Source organism: Hemicordylus capensis, chromosome 5 (assembly GCF_027244095.1).
Source record: "Hemicordylus capensis ecotype Gifberg chromosome 5, rHemCap1.1.pri, whole genome shotgun sequence".
NCBI lineage: Eukaryota > Metazoa > Chordata > Lepidosauria > Squamata > Cordylidae > Hemicordylus > Hemicordylus capensis.
This window is the reverse complement of record NC_069661.1, coordinates 201,553,339-201,580,044: the sequence shown is the minus strand read 5'-3', so window position 1 is coordinate 201,580,044 and position 26,706 is coordinate 201,553,339. Positions and strand designations below refer to the sequence as shown.

General features: G+C 42.3%; 2 protein-coding genes across 10 annotated transcripts in view; one reads left to right on the top strand and one right to left on the bottom strand.

Moving 5' to 3' along the window:
* Nucleotides 1–26,615, bottom strand: part of TMTC3 (transmembrane O-mannosyltransferase targeting cadherins 3) — a 67,708-nt gene extending 41,093 nt beyond the window's left edge. The window contains exons 1-10 of one of the 9 annotated variants that reach the window (XM_053256361.1): nucleotides 26,276–26,614; nucleotides 16,993–17,119; nucleotides 14,948–15,012; nucleotides 14,582–14,792; nucleotides 13,699–13,814; nucleotides 11,853–12,062; nucleotides 10,155–10,373; nucleotides 8,006–8,105; nucleotides 6,763–6,878; nucleotides 1,508–1,680 (exon numbers count right to left, since the gene is read on the bottom strand). In XM_053256361.1, coding sequence (XP_053112336.1) covers nucleotides 1,508–1,680; nucleotides 6,763–6,878; nucleotides 8,006–8,105; nucleotides 10,155–10,373; nucleotides 11,853–12,059 — 815 coding nt within the window. In that variant the 5' untranslated portion in view covers nucleotides 12,060–12,062; nucleotides 13,699–13,814; nucleotides 14,582–14,792; ... (1 more) ...; nucleotides 16,993–17,119; nucleotides 26,276–26,614. Of the gene's footprint in view, nucleotides 1–1,507; nucleotides 1,681–6,762; nucleotides 6,879–8,005; nucleotides 8,106–10,154; nucleotides 10,374–11,852; nucleotides 12,063–13,698; nucleotides 13,815–14,581; nucleotides 14,793–14,947; nucleotides 16,966–16,992; nucleotides 17,120–19,200; nucleotides 19,394–26,275 lie in introns of those variants that run through there. The other 8 variants (XM_053256360.1, XM_053256359.1, XM_053256365.1 and 5 more) reach the window with 8 other exon arrangements.
* The window catches only part of CEP290 (centrosomal protein 290), a 121,035-nt gene continuing 120,777 nt past the window's right edge, over nucleotides 26,449–26,706 (top strand). The window contains exon 1 of the mRNA XM_053256351.1: nucleotides 26,449–26,539. The gene's annotated coding sequence lies outside the window, so the exon portion shown is untranslated. The remainder of the gene's footprint in view (nucleotides 26,540–26,706) is intronic.

The window sequence follows — 26,706 nt, the reverse complement described above, 5'->3', positions numbered from 1 at the left end:
CTGGAGGACATCAGGTCTCAAGTGGCCAACAGCACTGAGCCTCTACTGTTCATCAGCAGAACAGACCAAGAGCTCTTCATAGTTACAGGATACTCTCACCTGGTGCCAGCAAAAAGGTCCCAGGCCTTATGTTAAGCAGGCCTGCTCTACATCCAGACTAATCTCCCTGGTGTCTCAGGTTGAGGCAGTGGCTAGTGGTGCTTTCTATCAGCTGATATGCAAGCTGCATCCAGTTCTTGAGATAAATGACCTCAGAACAGTGGAACATATGCTGGTAACCTCCAGGCTTGACTACTGCAATACGCTCTATGTAGGGCTGCCTTTGTATGTAGCCCGGAAACTGCAGTTGGTCCAGAATGCAGCAGCCAGGTTGGTCTCTGGGTCATCTCAAAGAGACCTTATTACTCCTATACGAAAAGAACTACATTGGCTGCCAATAAGTTCCTGGGCAAAATACAAGGTGCTGGTTATAACCTATAAAGGCCTATACAGTTTAGTCCCAGGGTATTTAAGATAATGTCTTTTTTCACTGTGAGCCTCATCACCCATTGAGATAATCCAGAGAGCTTTGTCCGCATTTGCCACCAGCTTGTCTGCTGGCTACACAGGGATGGGCCTTCTCTGTTGCTGCCCCAAGACTCTGGAATGCACTCCCTGCTGAAGTAAGAGCTCCCCCATCTCTCACAACTTTTTAAAAGTCTCTAAAGACACATTTATTCACCCATGCTTTCAACTAGACTTTTGGTTTTAAAATTGTTTTAAGGTTTTAATTTCTGTTTAAATTTGCTTATGTTGCTGTAAACTGCCCAGAGATGGAAATTTGGTGTACCATACATGGTACCATACATAAATACATAATCAAGGGTCCAACAAAATTTGACTAGTTTGGTGGGTCAGGAGCATTATCCGCAGGGAACTCCTTAGGCCCACTTTAGAATGAAAACCATGGAGTAAGAGAGAGAACTGATAAATGTCCAACTGCATTATTATCTCCATGAAGAGTAATAAAATATATCAGCTTTATGCAAACTGTTTCAATTGTTTCAACTACTAGCAGAGAGCTTAATATAAATGAAGTTAGAAGCACACCAATGCTGACTGGACGTACGTCTGCCATCAACAGCAAGGTCACATTTATCAAGCTATGCAATACAGTGTAACTTCCAAAATGTGCTAACGTACTGAAAATGTTCCTCTAACAAGAGCTTTTGATTATGTTCTAACTACAATGTTAGAACAGGTTAACTGTTTGGTTTTTTTAAAGCCAGATATGCAAGAGTTTTCTGTCACTGCAGTACTGTACTGACCACACTGCTACTATTAGAGCTTCTATGTCACAATATATACAAATTAGAGAGAGAGATTTGTTTTCCGGGGAAACCCAACAGCATAGCAGGATATTAGTGCTGCAATAAATGCAAACAGTAGAGGTTTTGCAAGCAATTCTACTCACCACCAAGCTCAGTGTAAAAGAATAATACAATAAAGGTCCAATACTGGATTTTACCTTGTAAACACTGGAAGTTGAGACTGAATCACTTGGACTCTGATTACAACCAGTAGTAAAGTACTGAACATCAGAACTATTAGCTTCAACAGCATTTGGAGCATACAATAAGGAATGCTGCCTTTGCCTCGGAGAATCTGAAACACTGAATCCCAAAGAACAGGCAAGGTGTACTGAAAAAGGAAAGAAGACTTACAGTTTCGAAACCTTGTAATCACAATTACCTGTGCTGCAATAGCGACAACCTACACATTACTGAAATCACTTCATTGCTTCTACTGCTGCTAATAATAACCCTACTGATATGTATACTATTTTAATGGAGCTGCATTCCATTTTGCCTGCTTGAGGAGAAGTCCCAGCCCGGAGTGATGGTTACAGTTTGTGGTGCACAGGAGGGGGCTCTTTCTCCTGGGTTTGCCACAAGCCCCCAAGGGGCAGCAGCCAGGGTAGGAATGAGCTGTTGGTCCACTCCCTTGCAGGGCGGGGAGGGGTGCCTTTAAAAAAACAGTGAAGGGACTCCTTACCTGCTCGTCTTCTCCCCGCCACTTCCCCCACATCAGGTGCTCATTTTAGAAAGAGCCGTGCGGGGCTGCAGCGTTCCTTCCTGCAGCTCCAATCGGTGTCGGCACGCGCGCTGGCCATTTTTGTGATCCGAATTGTGTTGCTGACCACACAGATGGCCAGTGTGCGTGTTACCCCGGTCATGTGCATGGCGATGCTGTTTGGGGCTGCAGGAAGGAATGCTGCAGCTCTGCGTGGCTGTTTCTAAAATGAGAACCAGTGGGGAGGGGGCGAGCAGGTAAGGAGCTCCTTACCTGTTTTTATTTTATTTTAAAGGCACTCCCCCCCCCCGCCCACACCGTTAGTTAAGCCGGCTCCAACACTGGCATTCAAACAGGTTTGGCACTCCAGAAAGGGAGCACCAAACCTGTTTGTGCACATCCCTAAGCCAGAGGCAACAGAAACAACAAAGTATACGAAGCGGGTTTAACACCAAGTCCCTCAGCATCTTTTTTTTTTTAACTACCCAAGTGCCAAAGATAAATCAGATAAATCTCATTCCATTTTGGCCTGTGTGAGGAAAGGGCCCATCACAGACCAACAGCATTGACAGTGCCATTCCTAGAAAAGGGTTACTTCCCTTGGGTTCACCACAGGTCCTTGAAAACAGCAGCAGTGGTGGCAGGAACAAAGTGTTGAGGAAAGGTGTTTAAACACCAGCTTCCCGCAGAATCTCTTAGCTGCACAGCATGAAAGACGAGCCACAGTCTACCTTGGCCCATGTGAGAAGAGGCCCCAGCACAGACTGACAGTTGTATCTGGTGCAGCATGACAACACACTTTAGGAAGGGGGCTCACCACAGGCCCCATGCTGACAGCACCCAGTGGTAGAAGTAACACCAGGGAAGAGGGCAGCGGCTTTAACACTATGCATCCGCAGCATTTCTATTAGCTGCCTCAGCAAGGTATCTTTTACTGTAAAGTTGCCTTCAGATCTTTGAGATCAAATGGCAGGGTAGAAATAATCAAAATAAAGTTTCACAGCAAAGCCTGCTTTCCAAAGCAACATACAGTAAAATTAAAACAATAGTATCTATAAGAATATCCACAATAAAGATAAAAACCAACAAGGGATAGCACAGAGTGCATGCTGTCTTAAGTACAGTCAATGAGTCTTGTTAATTACAGGAGTCTCAATGGATGCCTTTAAAAAAAAAAAAGGCATCCCAGATGCTTAGACACTGTTGGGTTCTCTAACCAGTCATGGCAGCCTTGATGGAACTGCATAGTTGCTTGGCCATGTGGTATTTCAGAAATCATGTATTCCCAGGGTTTGGTTGCCTGCACGGAGAAGGCTCTTGTCAGGGCAGTGGAGTATAGCTGTGGTTGTCATTGATTCATTAAGAGTATTTTTAATTGGGTTAAAATTTTAAAAAGATATGTTTTAAAAATAAAAGGATCATGTGTCTGTACACACACACAAACGTGTGTGAAATTAACATTCTGAACAAATCTGAAGACAAAATATTAGAATAAACTGTTGAAAGTTGAGATGTGATCTCCTAGAGAAAGGCACCCAATGAGTTTTAGTTACTTTCCCCTTAGAGTAACATGCAACTTTGGGGGCAAAGTTACATGAAGATACATACACTAAGAAGTTAAGTTTAACATTAAATACTGAAGTATTTCCCCTTCCACTTCTGAATGAGTGTGCATGAATGGTTCTATAGTGAACTGGGCCACTGTGAATGGGGCTGGTTTGGCTGCAAACCGGACTGGCCTTCAGGAAAGGCAGACTGGTCTGAGATCGAACCGAATCCAGCCCAGGTCGCAGTGGACCGGTTCGAACAGCTATGTGTATGTAAAAAGTTGCTTGTATTAAAGGGGATCAAGCTTATGGTGGGCGATGAGTGCAGGTGGTGCTGGGGTGGTGAAAGCGAGGCACTTTTCAGAGTAAATGGGAAGGTGCTGGCAGCTTACCAGTCCAGTACCTCTCCTGGAAGCTGCAGTTACTTAGCCTGGCAGCCATGCCGCCGAGGGGAACGCCACTACGGCTGCAGCTTTCAGGAGCAGTACCAGACAGGTAAGCAGCCACTACCTTCTCATTTGCTCTGAAATGTGCCTCGCTCTCGCTGCAGCCCCCACCCCCACCCCTCAGTTCCTCCTGCACTCACTGGCTGCCCTAAGCTTTATCCCCTTTATTACAAGCAACTTTTTATATACACATAGTCGCTCGAACTGGCAAACTGGTTCAATCGAACCAACCAGCTGACCTGTTCAAATGAACTGGTGGGTCGATCCAAATTCTGACCAAACTGTGGAAAATGGTGCATGAGCCCTCCTATTTTACACTATATATAAATTATTTCCTATAATGTACCCCTTAAATAACTCAAGGCGAGAGTCACATTGTTTTTAACGGGCAGTATTTAAAGATGCTTAACTCTTCTGTTGGAAGAAGTGAGACAAAAAGTAATTCATCTTGATACTGCCTGACTCCAAAGGCTCTAGGCAGTTCACAAAAATAGCACAAAAAACAAAACAGCTTCTATATATTCCTTTAACAGCTTCTATATATTCCAGTAACAGAATTGTGGCTGCAATCTTTTGAACACTTACAACAGAGAGGAATTTCCAAGTGAATATGCATTGGATTAGACAGGGCTGTAAGTAAGAATGGTAGCATACAATCCATAATCCAATACCAATGTGCAACACCCACTATTGCATTATTTTTTTAACCATAGAAAACTGTCCAATTCATCAATATGCAAAGGTTTTAAAAATACATTCCAGAGATAGCATGTTTTTCCAGTTTAATTTTAATGGTTTAATTGGAAACTATTTTTAAATGTCTCATACAAGCCACCACTATTATAGTTTCTAAGCCTTGATTAAGAAACAAGTCTTAATGTACACAGGCTATAAAGCTGCCAAGCTTTAATTAAAAACACTTTTGTTGGTAGCTTGCTTGAATGCAATGCATGTGGTTTTCTTGTCAGTTTTTATACTGTGTGCTACATCAGACTCACGAAGGAGCCTGTTTGATGCCTTTGCTTTAGTGTCTCAATAACGAGTCTAGTACAACTCAACAGGCACACTACAACATTTTTAGAGGTGTCACAAGTGAGAGTTAAAAATGGCCAATGTCCCCACTAACTGTGCAGGCAGGAGAAGCATGGCCTCAGGGATATATTTTCAGATGGCGCAGGACATTTCCAGGGGGGAGAGAGACTGGCAAAAATCCTGCCTCTCTCTCTCCCATCCGCTTTGCAGCGTTAAAGCAGCAGTCTGCTCTGGGAATGCTTCTTCCAGTGCACTGCTGAGCAGTTAGTGGGGATGCAATATATTCTGCTGAAGTGGTTAGAACAGATAATGTTTAAACTTAAGTTCTAGGTGGTTACCACAAAACAAGTACTTTAGAATTGTTTCTGGAGCTATATGGGTTGTACAGTACCACAAACGTTCTGTGTCGGTGATTCTTAAATTTGAGTTCCACTTCACGGTACTGTTATGCTTTGCTTGTTCTTTGTGGAGAACCACATTTTCTTACAGCCCTTCTTTTACTGCAAACCCACTTCTTTGTTGGCACACCTCTCTCTGGTTTCTCAGGTTGAGGCGATAGCCAAAGCTGATAAAAAGCTAAAAACCTGGCCGATACGCCAGCTGCGTCTGTTTCTTGAGATGAACGACCTCAAAACAGTGGTACATATGTTGGTAACCTCCAGACTTGACTTCTGCAATGCGCTCTATGTGGAGCTGCCTTTGTACGTAGTCTGGAAGCTTCAGTTGGTACAGAACGCGGTGGCCAGGTTGGTCTCTGGGTCATCTCGGAGAGACCACATCACTCCTTTGTCGATAGAGTTACACTGGCTGCTAATAGGTTTCCGGGCAAAATACAAAGTGCTTGTCATAACTTATAAAGCCCTAAATGCCTTAGGCCCTGGGTAACTAAGAGAATGTCTTCTTCATTATGATCCCCACCACCCATTGAGGTCGTCCAGAGAGGTCTGTCTCCAGTTGCCGCCAGCTCGGCTGGTGGCCACACAGGGACGGGCTTTCTCGGTTGCTGCCCCGAGACTGTGGAATATGCTCCCTACTGAGATACAATCCTCCCCATCTCTAACAATTTTTAGAGAGCATTTGAAAACCCACCTCTTTGCCCAAGCTTTTTCTGTTCTTTAAAATTTTAAGGTTTTAATTCGTGGTTGATTTTAAATTGTTAAATTGTTAAGTTTTTGTATATATTTTAACTTGTTTTATACTATTGTTAACCGCACAGATGACAGTTTGGGGCGGTGTAAAAATGTAATAAACAAACAAATAAAATAAATAAAAAATTAATCTCAAACAGCCAGCTCAGTGCCTCTCAGCCATTTAACAGTCTAACAGAAATGTCAGATTCCTGATCTGACACAACTTGACACAGCAATTTTGATTGACTCTCCAAACAATCTCTCTGTGGGATCGGGTCTGACTTTTTTTTATGCTGCACAGGCCTATTATTTGGGCACAGAGGTGGGCTAGATTATCTTTAGGCCCTCCACGTCTGTGAACACCTTTTTTTGCCTGGGTTTGTAAGTCATTAATCTGGGAACATTAGCAAAAAATAAGAATAAAAATGGTAATATGAACATAGCTTCTCATGAAGAAATTGCCCAAGACAACGCATTCAAACTGATAACATGGACATCGCCACACAAACTATGGCATAATCACTGATGTAGAAATGGATTATACATGTTCCTTACCCCTTGAGCTATAAATACTTCATAGACACAACATATCCCCACCACAGTTATTCCTTGCTCCTTGCATAATGTAGCAACAGCGACCAGAAACACAGTCAATGCAATCGGAGTCCAAACTGCAAAGTAAGACACAGACAAGAGCATTAGCTTGCAAGTTAGCATCTGTAAAACTGGGAACAGCAAATTTATAATTGCTAAGTGCTAACGGTCAGACTAGAAATGCATTATGAACTGGGAGTTGCAGCCAATTTCCCTAATTTTTTGGAGATTGGACATAGTGGATCTTGCCAGCTCGACTAATCACACTGCTAGTCCCAAATATGCACAACATAACCTTGGCAAATAGTGATACGGACTTTTCAGTGCAAGATGTAGTCCTATTATGTGCTATCTGCTTACGAAGGTTTTAGATGCAGCCAGCTTATAAAGCTACATTTTTTTAAAAGCCCAAAGCTGATTGTTCAATAGGAAGAACACAAATGATCAAAGCACCTTGGTAGCTTTATCTCTCTTCCTTAGAGAGCGCCTTTTAAATACCACCACACTATGAATTTTTCAGTGCTATCAGATGATCATTGGGTGTGAAGTTTGACCTTCCTACTCCTAAGAATAGCTTAGGAGTACACATTAATTTTTAACTCTGTCAATAATACATAAATACTCCCATTTGGTTATAAGCTGGTTTCCCACAAAGTGGTGGCAGAGAGGGGAGGCTAATCTAAATCAAGAAGCAGACTTCTGAAAGCAGCCTCTAATTAAATTCCTTAAATAATCCTATATAGACTACATGTGTGTGAAAGTGTATTATTCACAAGAATAGTTGCCACTGCTCCAAAATGTGCATTTTCTTCTAGGAGACGCAGAGCCAAGCTAATGATACAATACTTAACCTTCTATTGAATACAAGACTATCATACCCAGGCTTACGGGATATAAAAGGAATGATTTTAATTAGTCATTAACTGTCAGGAACATGGACTCCTGAGACATTGATTTAAGAATTACCTTTTCTTCATTCATTTCCTGTAAACATGGGTTTGATGTACTTGTAGTTCACTGAAGTGTTGCAGGATTAACTATTAATGCTCTATTAATTAATAGACTATTAATGCTCTATACTTTCAAGAAACAAATGTATACTATGGTGCAACACCTGGCTTTTGTAGGCTACTTTCCCTTACAGGCTGTTGAAATCTCAAATAAACTCAGAGAAAACAGGTATCTGACTGATGGTAGGTTTTACCTATAGTGTTTTCTGGCCCTTTAGATTTGGTATATGACAAAAAAGCAGCTAGGAAAAAGATAGAGGAGAGAAGCTCTGCTCTGCCCACTACACCAGTTACCTAAATAAAAGAAAAAAAGAGTGCATTAAATTGTGAACAAATTTGGATTTTAAGGACAGATATATATCAGTTGTGCAAGTAACAAAGAACATGGGATAAAAGGTATGCCTTAGGTGTGCCGGTATCAATGCAAATAAAAAGCAAGCTCAAAAGAAAAGGACTGAGCTTTCCCTGCTTAGATAAAATGAGTTGACTAAAGAATCAGAGTGCCCTCATGTGGCTATTATATGGAAGCACTCATATTCTAATTAGTATTATTGCAGTTTTTATAGACAATCCGATGGGTCAAGTATAATAATGGCTGTTTGCCTTCCAACAAACCTAAGAACCTTCTCCCAGATCATTGAGGGCCACTCTGACACTTTTAAGGTAAGTTTACATTTAACATTTAGGGTAAGTTTTCATTACACTCTGAGTAGGTACATTTATTGTGCATACTAGAACTGTAACTCCCAAGGAAGACAAATGCATGCTTCAAAAGAGGCATACATATTTTGAGCCACATAGGGCAACATGGATAGTTAACTGAACCAGTAAGTAAGCATGCAAGTAGTGTCAAATGACTGGAATGAGACTCAGCTAAACCTTATCACCCACCGCCATGTCTATTACTATCAACCACACTTTGCTCTTGCCATTTAAATTCACTGTTAAACCTCCGTGCTGGTTTACCTGACCAAACAAAAGCTATTTCCAGTACTTCAGATTGTGTCTGCAGTGACTAGATGCAGGGGGAGAGCAGAGGATTCTGCCCCTTCCCTTCCACATGCCCACTGAATGTCTAAAAGGAATTCCCACAGATATAGTAATCTCTGTGAAGCATACTGTCCACACAAGCAGGAACTTCACACAGCCCCTATACATACAATCCTTGAGGCAGTGTGGTGAACCACCACCCCACGCCTACTCCCATGGCAGGCAGCTCACCACACTGCCTCAGGTATCGGGGTTACTTGGGCTGGGTCCACTCACCACTGCAGTTGCCACAGTCAATGAGGCAACCTGTCATTTGACTTTTAAAGGAGACTGTCTTGTTAAGCTATGGAAGCTACTGCAGAGATTCTCTACCAAGAAAATGCTGCTATGTTCATTGTAATTCATTTGCACTCTGCCAACTTCACTGCTATCCTGATGGTGGACAGAGAACACCATGCACGGAAGCCATTTACCTGGCAGTGGCAGCCAGCACTCCCTTCCCTTTCAACTTGTTCCACTCTTTCCACTTATGAAAAGGTAAGGGGTGAATGGAAGGAAAAAGTTGCAGTGGCAGGAATGGCACTATTACTGTTGGTGAGTTGCAGCTAGTGAGGCAGGCGGTAGGTGGTGGCCCAGCCGATGCAATTCATCTGCAACCTGAGGCAGTGCATTAACGTGTGTCCACGGCATCAAAGCATACAATATATTCACAATATATATTTATATTGTGAACCGCCCAGGGATTTTTTGTATGAGGTGGTATTTATTTTACTAAATAAAATATAATGTACTATGTACTAAATAAGAGAAGCTCCAGCTACACGCCAAGATGTTTTTTGTGTATAATCAGCTCTTAGAGATGGTGGATTTGATTTTTATGACAGATATGTCGGTTGTGTGAAAAAGAATTCTGCCTAAATCTGATGGGGGGAGCAGTTTGTCAAACTTTAGTCATAAGTGGGTAAAAATGCAGCAGAGGGCATGTGAAGGAAATGGGGGAGCATGAATAATCCTTTGTTTCAAGACTAATTTCCAATTGCCATTTTTCATTCTTAGACACAGCAGTCTGCCTAGTAGGAGTTCAATTTGAACTGTAAACAAGTTTCATGCAGGCTACAACATTACTGTGTTTTCAGGTAAAGGATGGATTTAAACAACAGAGATCTAGAGTGCATCATCTTTTACCTCAAGATGTGCAGTCTTTTCAAAATAAATTAAGAGGAAAGCATAGCTAGATTTTACCCCATTTCTAACTCTCAACTTATTCAAACCCTTTTATTTTACCACATGTCTAGGGACTTTATGCTATTTTCCTTAGCAGGAATTCAATGTAGCCTTTTCAGGTTTACCTACCGCTTCAGTATGTATTGGATGTACTGCAAACAGTAAGGATGCAACCAAACTGCTCCTGCTGTCCAAGAAAAGCTTACAGACCTTGAGGAAGACTATACAAACAATTGCATGAAAGATAACATTGAGGAAGTGGTATGAAACTGCATTTAATTCGCTGAACAGGTAATTCAAACGGAAGGTAAAGACAGTAAGTGGCCGATAAGACTTGTGACTCCTTTCCTAAAAAACAAAAAAGTGTAGATTCTAAAAAGCCATGAACATTGTTTATTAAAAATTTGAAAATTATAAACAGAGCCTTGAAGACAGTAAAGGTACAAACAGATTAACCTCTTGTTGGAGAAAACAGATACTTCTAAAGCATCTGCCTTGTTTCTGGCGATTTCCCTCTGCTCCTCCTGAAGCTGTCCATGCTGTATCAGACACTGCTTCCAAGAGGCCTTGACTCCAACCCCTTTTTACAGGGATTCAGGCAGGAAAAGGGATGGGCAAAATTAGCAACATTCCATCAATTTCCCTCTTCCTGCCTGAATCCCCTGAAAAGGCATTTTGAGAGTCAAGGTCTCTTGCCAGAGACAGAGTAGACACTTCTGAAGAAAACATTCTTCAAATCTGAAGAAGTTTCTGAACAAGCCGAGGGAAAGCAGCAGGCACTACAGTCCCACACAGGCTCCAGGTGTTCCAACTAATCATTCACTCCATTTCATTATGCTACAGATCAGACATGAGACATACGAAGAACCACTAGAGCTTATGCCTCTGAACAACTCACACTCCAACTAGAATCCTCTATAATAAGATGCCAGGGTGTGCGCCCGTGTCTCTGCGCCCGTGTCTCCCTCTGCTGTTCTGGGCATGCGTGGAGCGCATGCCCAGAACGTCCGAGGGAGATACGGCTGCAGGCACCAGGCGGCCATGATGGGCGGGAGGAGAAGCGGCCGCCGAGGAGAAGCAGCCGCCGCGAAGCCGGGCGGGGGGAGGCGGTGGCGGAGGAAGCCGGCCGAGGCGACGGCGGAGCCGCGGCCTGGCAGCGCCGCCGAAGCCGGGCGGGGGGAAAAGGACCCCCCTACCCGAAACCAAAGCGGGAAGAGCCGCTGGCAGCCTGCCGAGTGCCGGCAAGCAGAAGCGGGGACCGGCGGCTCGCGGAGAAGAGTTCTGCCCGCCCGCCCCTGGCAACAGCTCCTCCTCACGTCCAGCCCGGGGAGGGAGGCGCAGGCAGCAGCTCAGCAGGGCAAGCCGTGGTTGCTGCTGCTGCTCTGGGCGCCTGGCCATCCCCGGGGAAGTGGCCCTGCGCGCGCCTGCCCCGCCGCTCCTCCTCCTCCGGGGGCAGCCCTCAAGGGGCTTCTTTGTGGCAGCCGCCGCTGCCTCCCTCAGGCAGGGCTCTGCTGCTGCTGTTGCACTTTCTAGCGGCAGCGGGTCCAGGCCGGTCGCACAGAGGGGAAAAACGTAACCCAACTAGCGCCCGTTATTTTAACGGGCTTAAAAATACTAGTTACACTATATTTTCCTGTACTCTTTAGAATCTGGATGTTTAAGTTACTGGATGGACACCATGAGCATCATTAAAATGATAGAAAAGATACATGTATTTTATATAAACCTCAGTGCCTGCTACCATAGAAGTTTTATATTTGGATGCTAAGACAATGTATCGACTTAGCAGCTTTTTAAAAACTTGTTTCTACAAGTGAGTTGAGTTACCTCAGACATTGGAGTTCCCCAGAAGTCATTCAAAAAGAGATTTTTTAAAGGAGTAGAAGGATGCAAATCTTTATTGTCCAATATGGCTGACACATCATCAAAAACAAAGCCACAGAACAGACTGTTCCAGTAGCAAGCTGCCACCACTCCAACTATTAGTGCAATTTCCTTTGGGCTAATGTAAGCCATCTTCTCAAGAGCTTTCATAAACTGTAATACAAAAGAGGTTCAAATATTTTAAGGTCTGATTTTATGAAAACTGGCACCTGATGTCAAGATTAACATTAAACCAAATTACCTATTACTCAAGAGACAAGCAACAAGTTCTTCTCAAACAGGTTGGGGCACATTTTGGCACAAGCTTTACACAACCCAGTCAATAAAAATGGTTTAAATTGATGTACTGTTATTCCCTACTTATGTAAACTTGTCTTCACACAACCTTAAAAGTATTCATGTCTGGGGTTTGGTTAGTGTCTTATAAATAGCAGAGGAACATGACAAAGTAATTTTCATAGTAGTTTAGCCTCCAGCAGTAACTGACACAGAAACATAAGCCCACCTCAGATGTTATTTTGAAAGGGTGGTGTACTTATGTACATTATCCAAAGCAAGTCCGAAAATTCTGCTTCCCCACATATCACTCACTTCCCCTCTGATGCTGCTCACAATTACAATGCTTGCCTGAAGATGTAAATGCTATAACTGTGAGGAGCATGAGAGCGGGAGTAAGTTATATGCTGTGGGTGGGGGAAGGGGGGGGGACACTTCCAGACCTGCTTTGGATGGTTTACATGGTTATACTAAAACGTCTGAAGAGGCATTGGTGTCTTAAAGGGATAAACTTCCCTGCTTTTATCTGGCACACTTCAGGCTGGTAAGTGGTTCCCCCTCTCTGACAAAGTTAATGTGTGTCTCACTTTAAAGTGCACACAAAATCCCAGGGTAACACACTAACTACTGAATTGCCTTCTCCAGATGGATCATAATCTAGAATAACCCAAAAAGTATAACAACTAACTGGAATTTAATCCTTGTTCATTCAGTCTTGGTCATTCATATTTCCCTTATCCAACACTTCTGAAATACTGTAACTCATTCCAATAGCCGGAGGAAAGAAGCAGGATGCCATGGATAAGTAGACTATTATGAAAATTCGACAGAATAATGTAAATCCTTAATAAAAAAAGTTTAAATATAAATGCTCAGAAAGGACTGCGGGATTGCGGTAACATAGTGGTAGAGCACATGCAAGATTCTTGTTTGAAACTCTGGAGAGTATGTACACAGTGCTGTTACTCAGTACTCATAGCACATCAATGTTGCCATTCTTATAACATTCCAGGAGAGTTGGCTAGCATTATTCCCAAATTGCAGAGAATACAGTCAAGGCTGAGACAGTGGTTGTGTAGGGCCACCCATCAAATTTGTGGTTGCAGTAAGAGTTTGAAGTAGATTCTTCTCAGTTTACAGCTAAATCACTATAGAATGCTGGTCCTATAAAGTAATCATTCAGTATCAAGCTACTATTTCATTAGTAATTGCTTGAATAGACTCTAGGCCATTCTCTCCTATCAAATAAAACCTAGCACCATTGTATAAGTGACAGAGGCCACTAATTAAAAGAAGCAGATACTAACTTTTATTAACAACCTCACCTTTTGATGTACAGTGAAACACATTTTGAGATAAAACCAGTAATTCTTGGTACTGAGAATTTCTCAGTCACATTCTACAGATTAGAATGAAGCAACTATCAAGAAAGCAAGCTCTTAGGACATAGTAATTCAAAAGTTTTAAAACTTGGTGCCTAGAGCTGCTCAACATCTTAATGTGTTTGACTTACCACTCAAGCACTGTACTTTGCCATGTATACATTTCCTTCACGAAGAGCCATTTTTAAAATAACATTTAATTCGTTATGATATCAGTGAGGGTCATCAACAGTGGGTGCTTATGGATCTTTACGAGAAAGAGAGAGAGAGAGAAATATTACCTTGATAAGAAATCTATTATCCCATTCATAGGAACTGTTTCAACCTTTTTGACTCTCTATAGTATTATGAAGCTGTGTCTCTTAAACAGAACTCTTGAAACATTACAGAGATAAGGTTGTTTACATACTGGCTTTATAGCGAAAAGAGATTTCAAAGTGCTATATTTAAAAATCCCAACCAAATACCAGAAAAGATGCACCACATAGAACAATACCATATGTACGCTTTTCCATTGGGTTGTGTGAACAGCTGAACATGGCTATTAAAATGTAAATAGGGTTGACATCACAGAGATCATGGCTTACACAAATATATTACTTGTTAATGGAACTGCTCCAGGGTGATTGGAGAACATCACTAAATGTGTTCGGGCTTTGGGTGGTGAATTAGCAAACTAAAGTGAAGCAGTTCTATGTCAGAATAATTTTTGTGCAAAGTTCTGGTCCCGGGGAAATGAACTGACCCGAGAGGTTGAGGTTCAAAATAAAGTAAAGTTTTATTTGAGGGTTTCAGGTACAGTGGAATAAAAAAGTTGGTTCGAGCAATATTACTACAAAAAAAAATGTTACAAAGATTAAACAGATACTTGCAAAGATGCAATTTAGCTTGGTGTCCGAATTAAACGACTTCCAGGCTGGCTAGAGAAAAGAGGCTGTAGAGAAACAGGTTTTTGGAGTTAAGAAAGAACAGGGATAGGAAGAGCCCAGAGGGGCACAGTGGTTATCATACAACCTTGTTCTTCCATTAGTGGCAAGTAGACCCTTGTGGCTCAGGTGCAACCAAAGGACCTCTTTCCTCAGGGATGGAACCAGGCAGCAGCAGAGAACCAAAAGCAGCAGGGGTAAATCCAAAAGGTGTCTGTTATCATGCAGCCAACTCCTCGTAGCAGAGAGGTGAGCTGGGTAGATCGGGCCAGCGAGGAAGGCCAATCTAGAGACGGAGACTGGGAATGGGGCAAAGAGCAAGACATGGCCTGGTGTTATGGCTGATGTCAAGTCTATTGCCCATGCAGTGGGTGATTTCATGGTATAGAGACCAAATGAAGCACACTGATTCAAGAAAACAGGGGCAGTTATAGCCCAAAGGCAAAATACCAACCACTCCTTCTTCTTGAGGAAGGAAATTCCAGTGGATCTCAAAAGGATCTGGGGTTTTTTGGCTTGCTGTGCTTGAATAAAACACAATGGTATAAATGGTCAAGAGCAACTTGTATGTAAATGGACTGAACAGACATGCAAGGACAGTATTTGTCAGGTTGAAAGGACCCAGTAAACCAATCAATAATTCTAATGGGAGCACCTCTTGAGTTCCTATTTCCCATTAGCTCTTTTGTGATAGGAAAGGGAGTTGTGTTCACAGTGCCTTATCTGGCTTTCCTGCTGAGGTGATTAGCGTTAGCTTGTTTAGGGCAACCGCAGAGGAGGGAGAAGTAAAGGGTCAATCTTCGGGCAGAAAGACCTTGAAAGTGGAGTTAACTCGAAATCTAACTCCGGTCTGCTTAGACATTCCTAACAGAGGGAAAGGTGCAAGGTTAATCCCCTTTCAATTTGCTTGGTAGCTGGTAAAATCTGGGGGCAATAATCTCCCTAAGTGACCTGTCTCCATATGCCAACAAATGGGGAATCCACAATTCCGTTAAGCTCCTGAACATGCTAAGAGTGGGAACCACAAGCCTGTAGTCCCAGACATGAGCAGAAGGGCTTCTGGGAGCCCACAGAATGGCAGTGCTGGCCACATACTCTTGGAGCAATACTACCGAGTCCTTAGATCAGCAGTACAACTCATGTTTTCCATGCATAAGTTTTCAGTGTCAGCTCCCAGCATTTCCTACTAGAAGAATCTTAAACAGCAAGTTTAGGAGAGAACTCTGTGAGCTCCTTGGAGGCTGGAGTGCTACTACCAGTCAGAATAAGTCCAGAATACAGGATTAGACAGAACAACATTTGACATAAGACAGCTTCAGGCGTTAGAACCAGTTCACACAGTACTGCTTATCTATCACATATGAAAGGGTTTAAGTACTGTTTCAGGCAGCTGAAAATCCATTTAAGTGTGTGATGAGGTCCTCCTCCCTATCCTACATAAAGTGATCATATAGTTAGATCCAGTAAGCAGGCAATAGTTCTTCATGAAAAGTAGTTCAGTTCAGTGGTAAATACAAGTGATTGTCGGTTTTATCATGGGGGAAAAGATCAGGGAGTTGGTTCAGACAATATTTCATTCACCAGCTGTGCACAGGTGACAAGGTGCACATACATACCCCTTCTCGGTAGACCTTTCCCTAATCATGTTGTGGGGTGTAATCTAAATCAGTTGTGCATACTAATGGTGCATGCATGTCCTTATTGTGTATGCAAGGGCCATCTGATGAAATATCATCTGAATCAGCCCAAATATGATAAAATTATCTATGCCTTTAAAGTCCAGCTAGTTTAGCATGAACAAATATATCCAAAAATCTATTCAACAAGTTTGGTCTCTCTACCACACTGCTCTTCACTGTAAGGCCTGGCGGCCAGTGGCAGCCCACATTAACCCCAAGTGCAACCCCCTTTACTAATTGTTTATCGGGCCTGTGTGACGCTTCAGCCAAAGCAGAATACTCTGCATACTCCCCTGACACCATGCAGAGACTACAATTCTCACCATGTAGTGCTGTGCCCTGCCCAGCACCAGATACAACTCTGCCCAGGGGGGCAGCGGCTTCCTTAAGCCCTCAAGTCCCTGCACCTTTTTGGAAGGCATGCTTAGAGTGCTGGGAAGTGTAGTCTTTCCCGGTACTGTCCTCCTAGAGCTCCATCTCCCCCACAGCACAATACAGTATACAGAGGCCAGCACAGTGGGAAATGGCTCTCATATTGAAAGTTGTTTGCTCAAGTGGCCCCAATGTAAAATAGCAAAGATCACTGTTCCACTACATCAACACTGCTATTCTTTTCAAAATGCTGCATGGACATTTGGATCTATCTATCTATCCATCAATCCATCCATCCCATGTTTCCCTTTTCACTCAAGGAGCTCAAACCACTAATATCCCCTAAATAGTAAGAAAGTGTTATAAAATACCACAATGCTCTTTCCTATGACTAGGAGAACAATACATTTTCCAAAAGCTGCCAAAATATTTAAAATACAGAACTTACAGCTGATAGTAATGACTAACTTCGTCTGGAGCCTAACTTGCCTCATTTATTGCAGGGGTGCTTAGTCATGGCTTAGTCTGGAATCTGCCCATGGGCCACAGAATTCAGCTTGCAGAATTTCCGATTTCTAGAAAAGAAGTGGACAATCCATAACACATAGAGGTCTCTGCGCAAGCTCTTCACAATTTACTTCAGTGCTCACTGTGAACTTGGACGGTCCTTAACACTGATGTGAATAGGAAAGAACCTTCTTATGTAAACATTTTCTTCTGCATTGTGGAGTCCTGCAGGACTTTATATTAAAACATTTATCTATTATCTATAATATAAAGCTGCTTGGACCTCACTGACTGACATGAACTCCCAGACCAAACCACAAAATATAGAAATTTGCTGCTTTCACAGGTAGGTTCTAGATCTTGCCCAGACTACCAAAAAGATAAAAATCCCAGAGCCCAGAAAAATCCATTACTTTTTTGAAGAAAAAAATTCTCCCATTGGAAAGCATGGGGAATGAGACCTCATCGAGAGATAAGACGTTCCTATGCTTCCAAACTGCAAGTTCTCTTACTAGTATAATCATATGATGAGTTAGAATGGAAACAGAAAGAACAAACAGCAGGTGTGCACATACATTCAGAAGGATAGGGGGATTCAGAAGTCATAAGACGGTGTATGTATTTCTTCCAGCACCAATAGATGCTGGAAATTGCTTTGTTTTCTAAACAGAAAGTTTGCAAGCTTTCAGTTAACCCCTGGAGACATTGCTAGAAGTAAAATCTAGTAAAGACAGCCCATTCCTTTCACTATTTTGCTATGAACAAGCAATTAAAGCTGATCCACCTGCCACCATGCACACAGATGATTTTTTTTTTCCTGTCAGGCAAGCAGATACTGCTAGGATCTAAACAATTCTAAGAGAAATGAAGGAGGGTTGTTATGAAAACAAATATGAAACCTTAGGGGACAAAATCCTTACTGTAAAGTTAAGATCGTAACATGAGACGTAGCTAATATGCACGTGGGGAATCTTACAATGAGCGTAGTTTTGTATTTAACCATTGTGTAAAGTATTGATCAGTACAGGGGGGGCAGCCCATGCTGTAGGGCTTCTGGACTTGCATAAAAGACCCCTTGATAATGCTTCACAGTAGGGATCATGGAGCGAGGGGGTGGTGATCATCCCCCAGCCAGGGTCGGGGCGGACACCAAGACATATCCTGGGCTAGGGAGCCCCCTTACCCGCTCCCACTCCCAGATGGCGAATAAAGCACTCTCAGGTTGGGAGTGTGAGGTGCACCCCTCTTGTCCCCAGTCAGTGTTTTTTACTGAAACACTGGCTGTGCTGATCGTAAAAACCCACCCAGCCAGCCTTTCAATGCAATGCTGACTGGGGAGGGATGGGATTGGGTCTGAATGGACCCTCTCCCACACAGTGGCTCCATCCCCTGCTTCTGATATCAGACGCAAGGGGGCGGGGCCAATGCCAAGGACAGGGCCCATTAGAGCTTCCCTTCCCCAGTCAGCAGTTCATGGAATCCCTGAATGGGAGCACCTGGGAGCTCTCAAGAAGGCAGGGAGCAGAGCTCCAAGTCAGCGATTCCACGAACTGCTGACTGGGGAAGGGAAGCTCTGCTGGTACTGATGGGCCCCTTCCTCGGCATTGGCCCTCCCTCCTTGTGTCCGACATCAGGTGCAGGGGGCATGGCTTGTGGCATATGTGAGCTTCACACATGCAATTGTAACGCCTAGGGGATGGAGGAGCTGCTGGAGGACTTTGTCCTCTGGCCACGGCCAAGTTCCCTATGTCCCTGTTCAGAGTGCAACAATGCCTCCTTTACTGCTCATTACACATCACAGCAATATCCCACTTCCTTCTTGAGGGCAACTCTGGTTTTCTGTATGGCCTGACACATTGTTATGGACATGTGTGAAGGGCTTTAGAGGGAAACTGAAATTCTCCCTGGGGCCTCAACTAGGCCCTTCTTAAGCAAACACAGACCTAGCCCCACTCCTTGATTCTACTGGGATCAGGTGTGGCCCCCTGGGTCCTGCTGCTGCCCTTCTAGAACTTGGGGCTTCCTCTCTCTTGGTCCACTGTTTCTTCAACCAATGTGTGGCAGTGTTCCCAAACTGATTTTAAGAAGTTTTGCAGATATACATTTTGGAGCAATATGGAGAGAAAAGGCATGTTTGCAAACACATCACCTCAATCCTTTTGAAATCCACAAGCAAGCTACATTTCATCATGGTACACTCTGCTCATTTTCCATCGCTTCAGGAATCTCCTTCCAGTTGGCTCCAGGTGGGAGGGAGAAACTTTCCTTCTTCAGGCGGTGAATACACTGCCCTTGTGAAGGCTAACTCCTGCTCTTTCCTCATGGACCAACATCTCCTACTAACTAGGCTAGTTGCTCAATCTACAAGTGGCCCATAACTAAGCAGAAAGTGGGGTGGGGGCTGCCTGAATAAATGAAGCTAAGCCAGGAAGTTTCTTTCAGTCTATCATAGAAAAGCTGGAAGAGAGAAGTGTTTCCTAAGAGTATGCTAAAGAAGTCAGAGACCCTTTCCTTGAGAACTCAGGCCCAAAATCCTTCCCTGGTGAACAGGGATTGGTGTCCAAGCAAACATTGTACTTCTAGTCTTGCCTTTTTTAGGCCTCCAGGATTATTTTGTTGAAAGGATTGTTTGCCTGCAAAGACACAAGTTAATTCAGCTGTTCCTTCTCAATAAAGCACTTGCTCACAGCCACACAAAGATTATACCAACTACAATACTAAGAACAAGCTTAAGATCACTTAGTGATGTTGAAATACAAAACATTTGTATATGTAACAAGCACCCTAACAGAGCAATTAATGCTCATGTCCAGCTAACCCTTCCTGGAAGGTTAGTATAAGGTGTGTAACCAGACTTGAGCAGGCCATTTGTTCATTATAAGAGGTCTATTTTTTCTTTATGCTTTACTGACAATCTATGTAGGGGTCTCCCCAGAGAGGATCTTGGTTAACAAAGACTAGAATGTGCTGAAAAGAATCCTGGCCTCACTCCTGTTTCTAGGAAAATTTCCTTGGACAAATTCATGAAGAAAAAACCTTAAATTTCAGATTGAAAGCTGGGCACCAATTTGTTATACGAAGATTTGAGTACCAGAACATAATATTCCAGAGCTAGATGTTAATAATAAAAAAGGCAGACATTATAAAGCCCTTTACATTTGGGTGCAGGGTTTTTAAGAGAGTGCTTTCTTTAGCATGAATCCTGCTGCCTATTAAGATAATCTGTGGAGGTCTGATTACAGTTGCCACCAGCCTGTTTGGTGGCGACTTGGGACTGGGCCTTCTCTATGGCTGCCCCAAGGGTTCTAGAATGCACCCTCTGTCAAAATATTATTTATTTAGTTAATTTATATACTGCCTGACTCCAAAGGCTCTAGGTGGTTCACAACCATAAATACAATAAACACACAATTAAAAGAAACCCTATTAAAACAATGAGCTAAAACAATTTAAAACATTCAAAGATGACTAAAAGCCAGGCTAAAATAAAATGTGTCTTAAGGGCTCTTTTAAAGTCTGACAAAGATGCTAAGCCACAAATATCTATAGGGAGTATATCCCACAACTCAGGAGCTACTACAGAGAAAGCCCACTTATGAGTCGCCGCCAGACAAGCTGGCAGTATACGGAGATGGACCTCTCTTGATGATCTTAATGTGCAGTAGGGATCATGCAGAAGGCGGCACTCTCCCAGGTAACCCAGTCCTAAGCCACTTAGGGCTTTAAAAGGTAATTACCAGCACTTTGTATTTTGCCCGGAAACGATTGGCAGCTAATGCAATTGTTTTAAAACAGGCATAATGTGGTCTGAGAAACTCCCGAAACCAATCTAGCTGCTGCATTTTGAACCAACCGAAGTTTCTGAACAACATACAAAGGCAGCCCCACGTAGAGCTTCTCCATCTCTGGCTGCTTAAAAAAACACCCAAAAAACCCTTAAGATGCACCTGTTTTCTCAGACTTTTAGTTAAAAATATCTTGAGTGTTGTAATTGTTGTTTTTATTCTGTAAAACTGTTTTATTTTTATTCTGATTTTATGTTTGATGTATTTTGTAAATCATGTACACAACCTAGGGATGCATATATTGGACTATCTATAAATATGACAAATAAATAAATAGGACAACTCAAAATTCTCATTCAAACCACCATTCACTTTTTTCAATAGAGCAACTAATACTCATGTAGGGAAGATAAACATGGTTCTGTGTGCCATCACTAAATGAAGAGATACTGACAAACATCTGGGATAGGGTTCTCAGTTGTTTCACTTAGTCTTTGGAACTCACTTTCAGAAAGCTCATCTGACTCCAGCCTTAACTAATTTCAAGAAATGTGGTAAAAGTTACCTTTTCCCCATCAGGCTGTTAATTGGTTAAAACTCTCCCTATTCTGGGATATTATGCTGGTTTTCCCCACCCCCACCCCAGTATACTACATTTTAAAAATCTCAGTTTGATGTTCTTATTTAAATATGATTGATTTTAAAGGTTTGTGTTTTTGTTACTTTAGCCAGCTTGGGGGCTTCTTGTGACAGCAATGTGGCATATTTCATATATACAATTGATAAATAAGAATTTCTTACTAATCCATTGTTCTGGACTATATTTGACATATATGGGAAACTGAAATGTGTAATATATATTGTAATCCATCCTCCAGCCCCCAGATACACACAAATCCAACAAATCTGAGCTTAAATCCAGAAAAACATGCAACTAAATCCACACATGTAATGTTGCCCGGGACCAGTGATTTCACTTGTAAAATACCATTAAAAATGATACAAGAGCCCGATGATCAAAGAAAAGTTAGAAAACCCTCTAGCAAATAGAAGATTTTTGGCTCACCTAAAGTAGACAAAGATCTATTGGACTGTGGCCCTCACAAGCTATATAGTGCATAAAAACAACTCTGTATAATTGGAAAGGAGTCAAATACTTTTTTCCATTGACTGCTAGACATTCTCCACTGGGTTAATCGTTTTTAAATGTTTAATCATATACACTTACCCATGGAAGTCCCTTGCTGACCATAAAAAAACCAAAAAAAGAATAATGACTTACAGAAGAGTGCTATTATTTACTTATTGATGCTTAAAAGCATTTTAGGAAGTGATAGGCTGATGTTATCAAGAATATTTACATGTAGCAGAATATTGTTTTTCAGATTTATGCTTAACATACAACCAACAGTAACATAAATAATGAGCCATTCGGAATGGTTCAGCATAGTTGAGCCCAATTTCTAGGCTGCCTGTTAAGGAAATTTATTTTAGGTTCTCTACTTGGCATTTCTCAAAGATGTATACTGGGATGGGTGCAAAACTTTTTTTGCATGAACATATCAGACTCATGTCTACTCCAATACCTCATAGCTAAATTCAAACACCTAAAAGCACTACAACTTGTTCATAAATTGCCAAAAGGGCGATTGCATAAATGCATTTTATCTTTGTATATGCAGTTCTTGTGGATACTTATGTGTATTTGATATGTATGCATATGTATATTAGATAGTTAAAAAAAACCTGCTAGTTTTTGAAGGACAAGGACCAGAGATAAGGCTATCTCAATTTGGCTCAATCTCCACAAAGTCGGGAAATTGGAACCAAAGGCTGAAGCTTTAACAGACGTGTCATGTGATCAGTAATAATGTTGTGCAATGTTATCAATTGTGCTTGCTTACAACTTGCTCTCCATGTTCCCACACGTCTCCTTAGTCTTTGAGGCCCAACTGAAAATGGGTACAATGGAGTGCCTGGCACCAGCAAAGACGCCCCACGGTGTCCATGTGAGGGCATCAAAGGCAAGTTGGTGACATTGCACAACATCATTACTAATCACATGGCATGTCTGTTAAGGCATCAGGCTTAAGTTCCAATTCCCCGGCTTTGTGGACCTTGAGCCAAAGTGAGATAGTTTTAATTCTGGCCTTAAACTGGCAGATTTGACTATCTAATTCCTGAGGTTTGTGAAAAGGAAATTTATCATTAGTGTTAGCAATCCAGTACCCTACCCAATGTCACATATAGTGTTGATTCTAATGAACACAGTATAACATAATGCAGTGAATTGCACTGTATTTGATATATTTCTGAAACAATTGTAGGATATTCTGCATTACAATGGTGTATGGAAGCAGTGTGGTGTAGTGGTTAGAATTTTGAACTAGAACCAGGAAGGCCTGAGTTCGTCCCCATTCAGCTATGAAACTCATTGGATAACTTTGGGTCAGTCACTTCTCTCTCAGCCTAACTTACCTCACAGGGTGGTTGTGAGGATAAACATAATCATGTATATTGAGTGATAACAGGCTGAAGTTGAATCCAAACAAGATGGAGGTACTGTCTGTAGGGGGTCAGGATACGAGAGATGGTTTAGATCTGCCTGTTCTGGGTAGTGTTGCACTCCCCCTAAAAGATCAAGTTCATAGTCTGAGAGTATTCCTGGATCCCAAACTCTCTCTGGTTTCTCAGGTTGAGGCTGTGGACAGGAGTGCTTTTTATCAGCTTCAGCTGATACACCAGATTCGTCCATTTCTGGAGACAAATGACCTTAAAACAGCAGTACATATACTGGTAACCTCTAGGCTTGACTACTATAATGCACTCTATGTGGGGCTGCCTTTGTATGTAGTTCAGAAACTACAATTGGTACTGAATGTGGCAGCCAGATTGGTCTCTGGGTTTACCCGAAGGGACCATATAACACCAATTCTAAAAGAACTGCACTGGTTGCCGATATGTTTCCGAATGAAATACAAAGTGCTGGTTATTGCCTATAAAGCCATTAACAGCTTAGGTCCAGGGTACTTGAGAGCACCTTCTCTGTCGTGAACCCTGCCGCCTATTAAGATAATCTGAAGGTCTGGTTATGGTTGCCGCCAACTTGTTTGGTGGCAATTCGGGACCGGGCCTTCTCTGTGGCTGCCCCAGGGCTTTAGAACGTGCTCCTTGCTGAAATAAGAGCATCTCCTTCTCTGTTTGGTTTTTAGGAGGATCCTGAAGACATACCTATTTTCCTAGGCTTTTAATGGAAACCAAATTTTTAAATTTTAATGTGTTTTTATCTATTACTTTTATCTTTTTATGAATTTTAAATGTTTTATATTTTATATTATGTTTTAATTCTGCACACTGCCTAGAGATTTCTATATTACGTGATATATAAATTCAATCAATCAATCAAATATATTGCTCTTGGCTCCTTGGAGAAATAGCAGCATATAAATGTAAAAAAAGAAACAACAAAATAAACTACAGTATGTACAACAGTTTGTTGGAAGGTACATGTGGGGGCCACTTTGGTTAAAAAAAACAAAACTCTATTGAGAGAGAGAGAGAAATTAGCTGTTATGTATGATCCTGTCAAGCCTCTAGGGGGCTTGTGTGGTTGTAAGATATAGAATGCTGTCTGAAGTGTCCTGTCTGCAAGAAGTCTTGTTAAGCCTAATCCTCACACTAGTTTACTCACACTGTGTGGATACAGAAATACTGGCCAGTGCAGATACAGTAGTACTTCTACCACAGGAAGATCCCATCCTCTTTGCCACTGTTAAATTGGCAGGCCACACAGAACACTGGATATGAATCTACTGTAACACCTCCTTTATTATGCAAACAAGACTCTCTCAAAGGAAGAAGAGGAAGCAGCGATCTTGGAGAGACTTATTCAGAAGTAAGCCCCAAGACTGCTTCTTCAGCACATTGCTCTAACTACCCACCTGGCTTCCCATTCCATGTCCCATACCCCACCCCGCCCCACCCACCTTTCCCTGAAAGTTCACCTTCCATCACTAAAGGAAAAGGCACTGAATTTGCAACAGAATCCACTAGCTGGCTCCCCCTGCTGATGTGAGAGGACTGGCAAAATGCGCCAGCATTCTGGCTTCATTATCAAAACTGTCATGCTCTGCATAACTTTGCCAGCACTTGTTAGCCATAGTCTTTAATGGGGCAAATACCTTAATACTTTTTGAAACACTCGTCATAACTTCACCAAAACAACAAAGGACTGCCTTCCTAGACAAGCCTGAACAGATTACATCAGTCATTTTCATCAACGTTTAGCCCTATCCACCCCCAGCACAGTACCTCCAGTGACTGTTGCTGGTGTCTATCTTATGTTTCTTTTTAGATTTTGAGCCTTTTGGGGGTCAGGGTTCCATCTTATTTCTTTGTTATTTCTTTGTGTAAGCCACCCTGAACCATATTTGGAAGGACAGTATAGAAATCAAATGAATGAATGAGTGAACATTTGAAAGAAATATATGATGTGCCTGGATAAAATTTGGACAAAAAAGAACCAAAGTGTTAGTTTTCAGTACTTTTTAATCTGGTGTAGCTATGGCATTTTTTTTTTAAAAAATCAGATCTTCTTGAAATTAAGGACATTTGTAGACCTCATCAAGTAGATCACACACCCCACCCCTCGCCAAGTTTCAGGTTATTAGTTCAACGGTTGTCACATTTATAAGCAATAGAATTTTCAGGCTTATTCTATTCATGACAGAATATTTTTTTTGCTACTCACTTTAACTAAAGGGGCACTCCTTTGCCTCTTTAGTTTCTCACAAATATTTCTATGGAAACCTGTACCCAGGAATATTCATTCTCTAAAAGAATACATGCTGGTAACATGTGGAATACACAACATCACACACTTTCAGATAAAAACCAGCCTCCATAACAAGCACCATTTCTTTGCAATATTTACTCATGGCTTCTCACACATGTTTTGTACAAACACATACACAGTGCAAGTATGTGGTTGGATAACATCATGCAATAACTTTGCAATACAGTACCCATTTGACACGAGAGTCAGTTTTCTGTTCCTCCCTTCACATCCCAGAAAATCAGCATGAACAATCCCTCTTTGGTTTTCCCCAAGCGTTACATCTGAATACTCTCACACGAGAAACCAAGAGGCTTCTGTAGATGACTATCATATTGCACGTATAAAGTATCCAAGAGGTACTGAACTGCACACAGCAACTCTGCAATTTCCAAGCACTGACTTAACCTCCCTTGGCGGACGAGCTCCAGCTCTTTCCTCAATAGCTGGAAAAGCGAGAGCAGAAGGCAGAGTCAGGAAGCCACCCCCATCTCTCACGTTCCCTTCCTGGGAAAATCACAAGCATGACTGAGACACCCAGCCTCCTGCTGCAGGACTCTGATCTGAGGCTCTCCCCACGGTTCTTACTCCGCACAGCGCTTTACCTGGAGTCTTCACAGATTAACGCGCTCTCCGCCATATCTCATTCTGTTGCAGCTTCAATCCTGTCTCTACACAACCTAAACCTGGAACGCGAAACCGGAGACACCCTCCTAATACTGCGCAGGCGCAGACACTTAGCACTACACCTCCTCAGAGCTCTACTCCTTTCCAAAGCTCGACAAGAATGCTGGGAAGCTGCCGAGCGTGACTCCAAATCCCAGCATTCTAGGGAGCCGACGCTCAAGAACTTCGGCCTCTTCGGAGAAGTAGGGTATCTTGGGATATGTAGTTTTCTATTTTATCCGCCCCCCCCAGCATAATTTTTCCATTATTATTATTTTCTTGTTAAAATTTCCTTTCCTCACAACCGTTCTCCGTTGCAATTGCAGACACGACTCATTCTCTTCAGTGTAACGACTTGTCCACAGAGCAT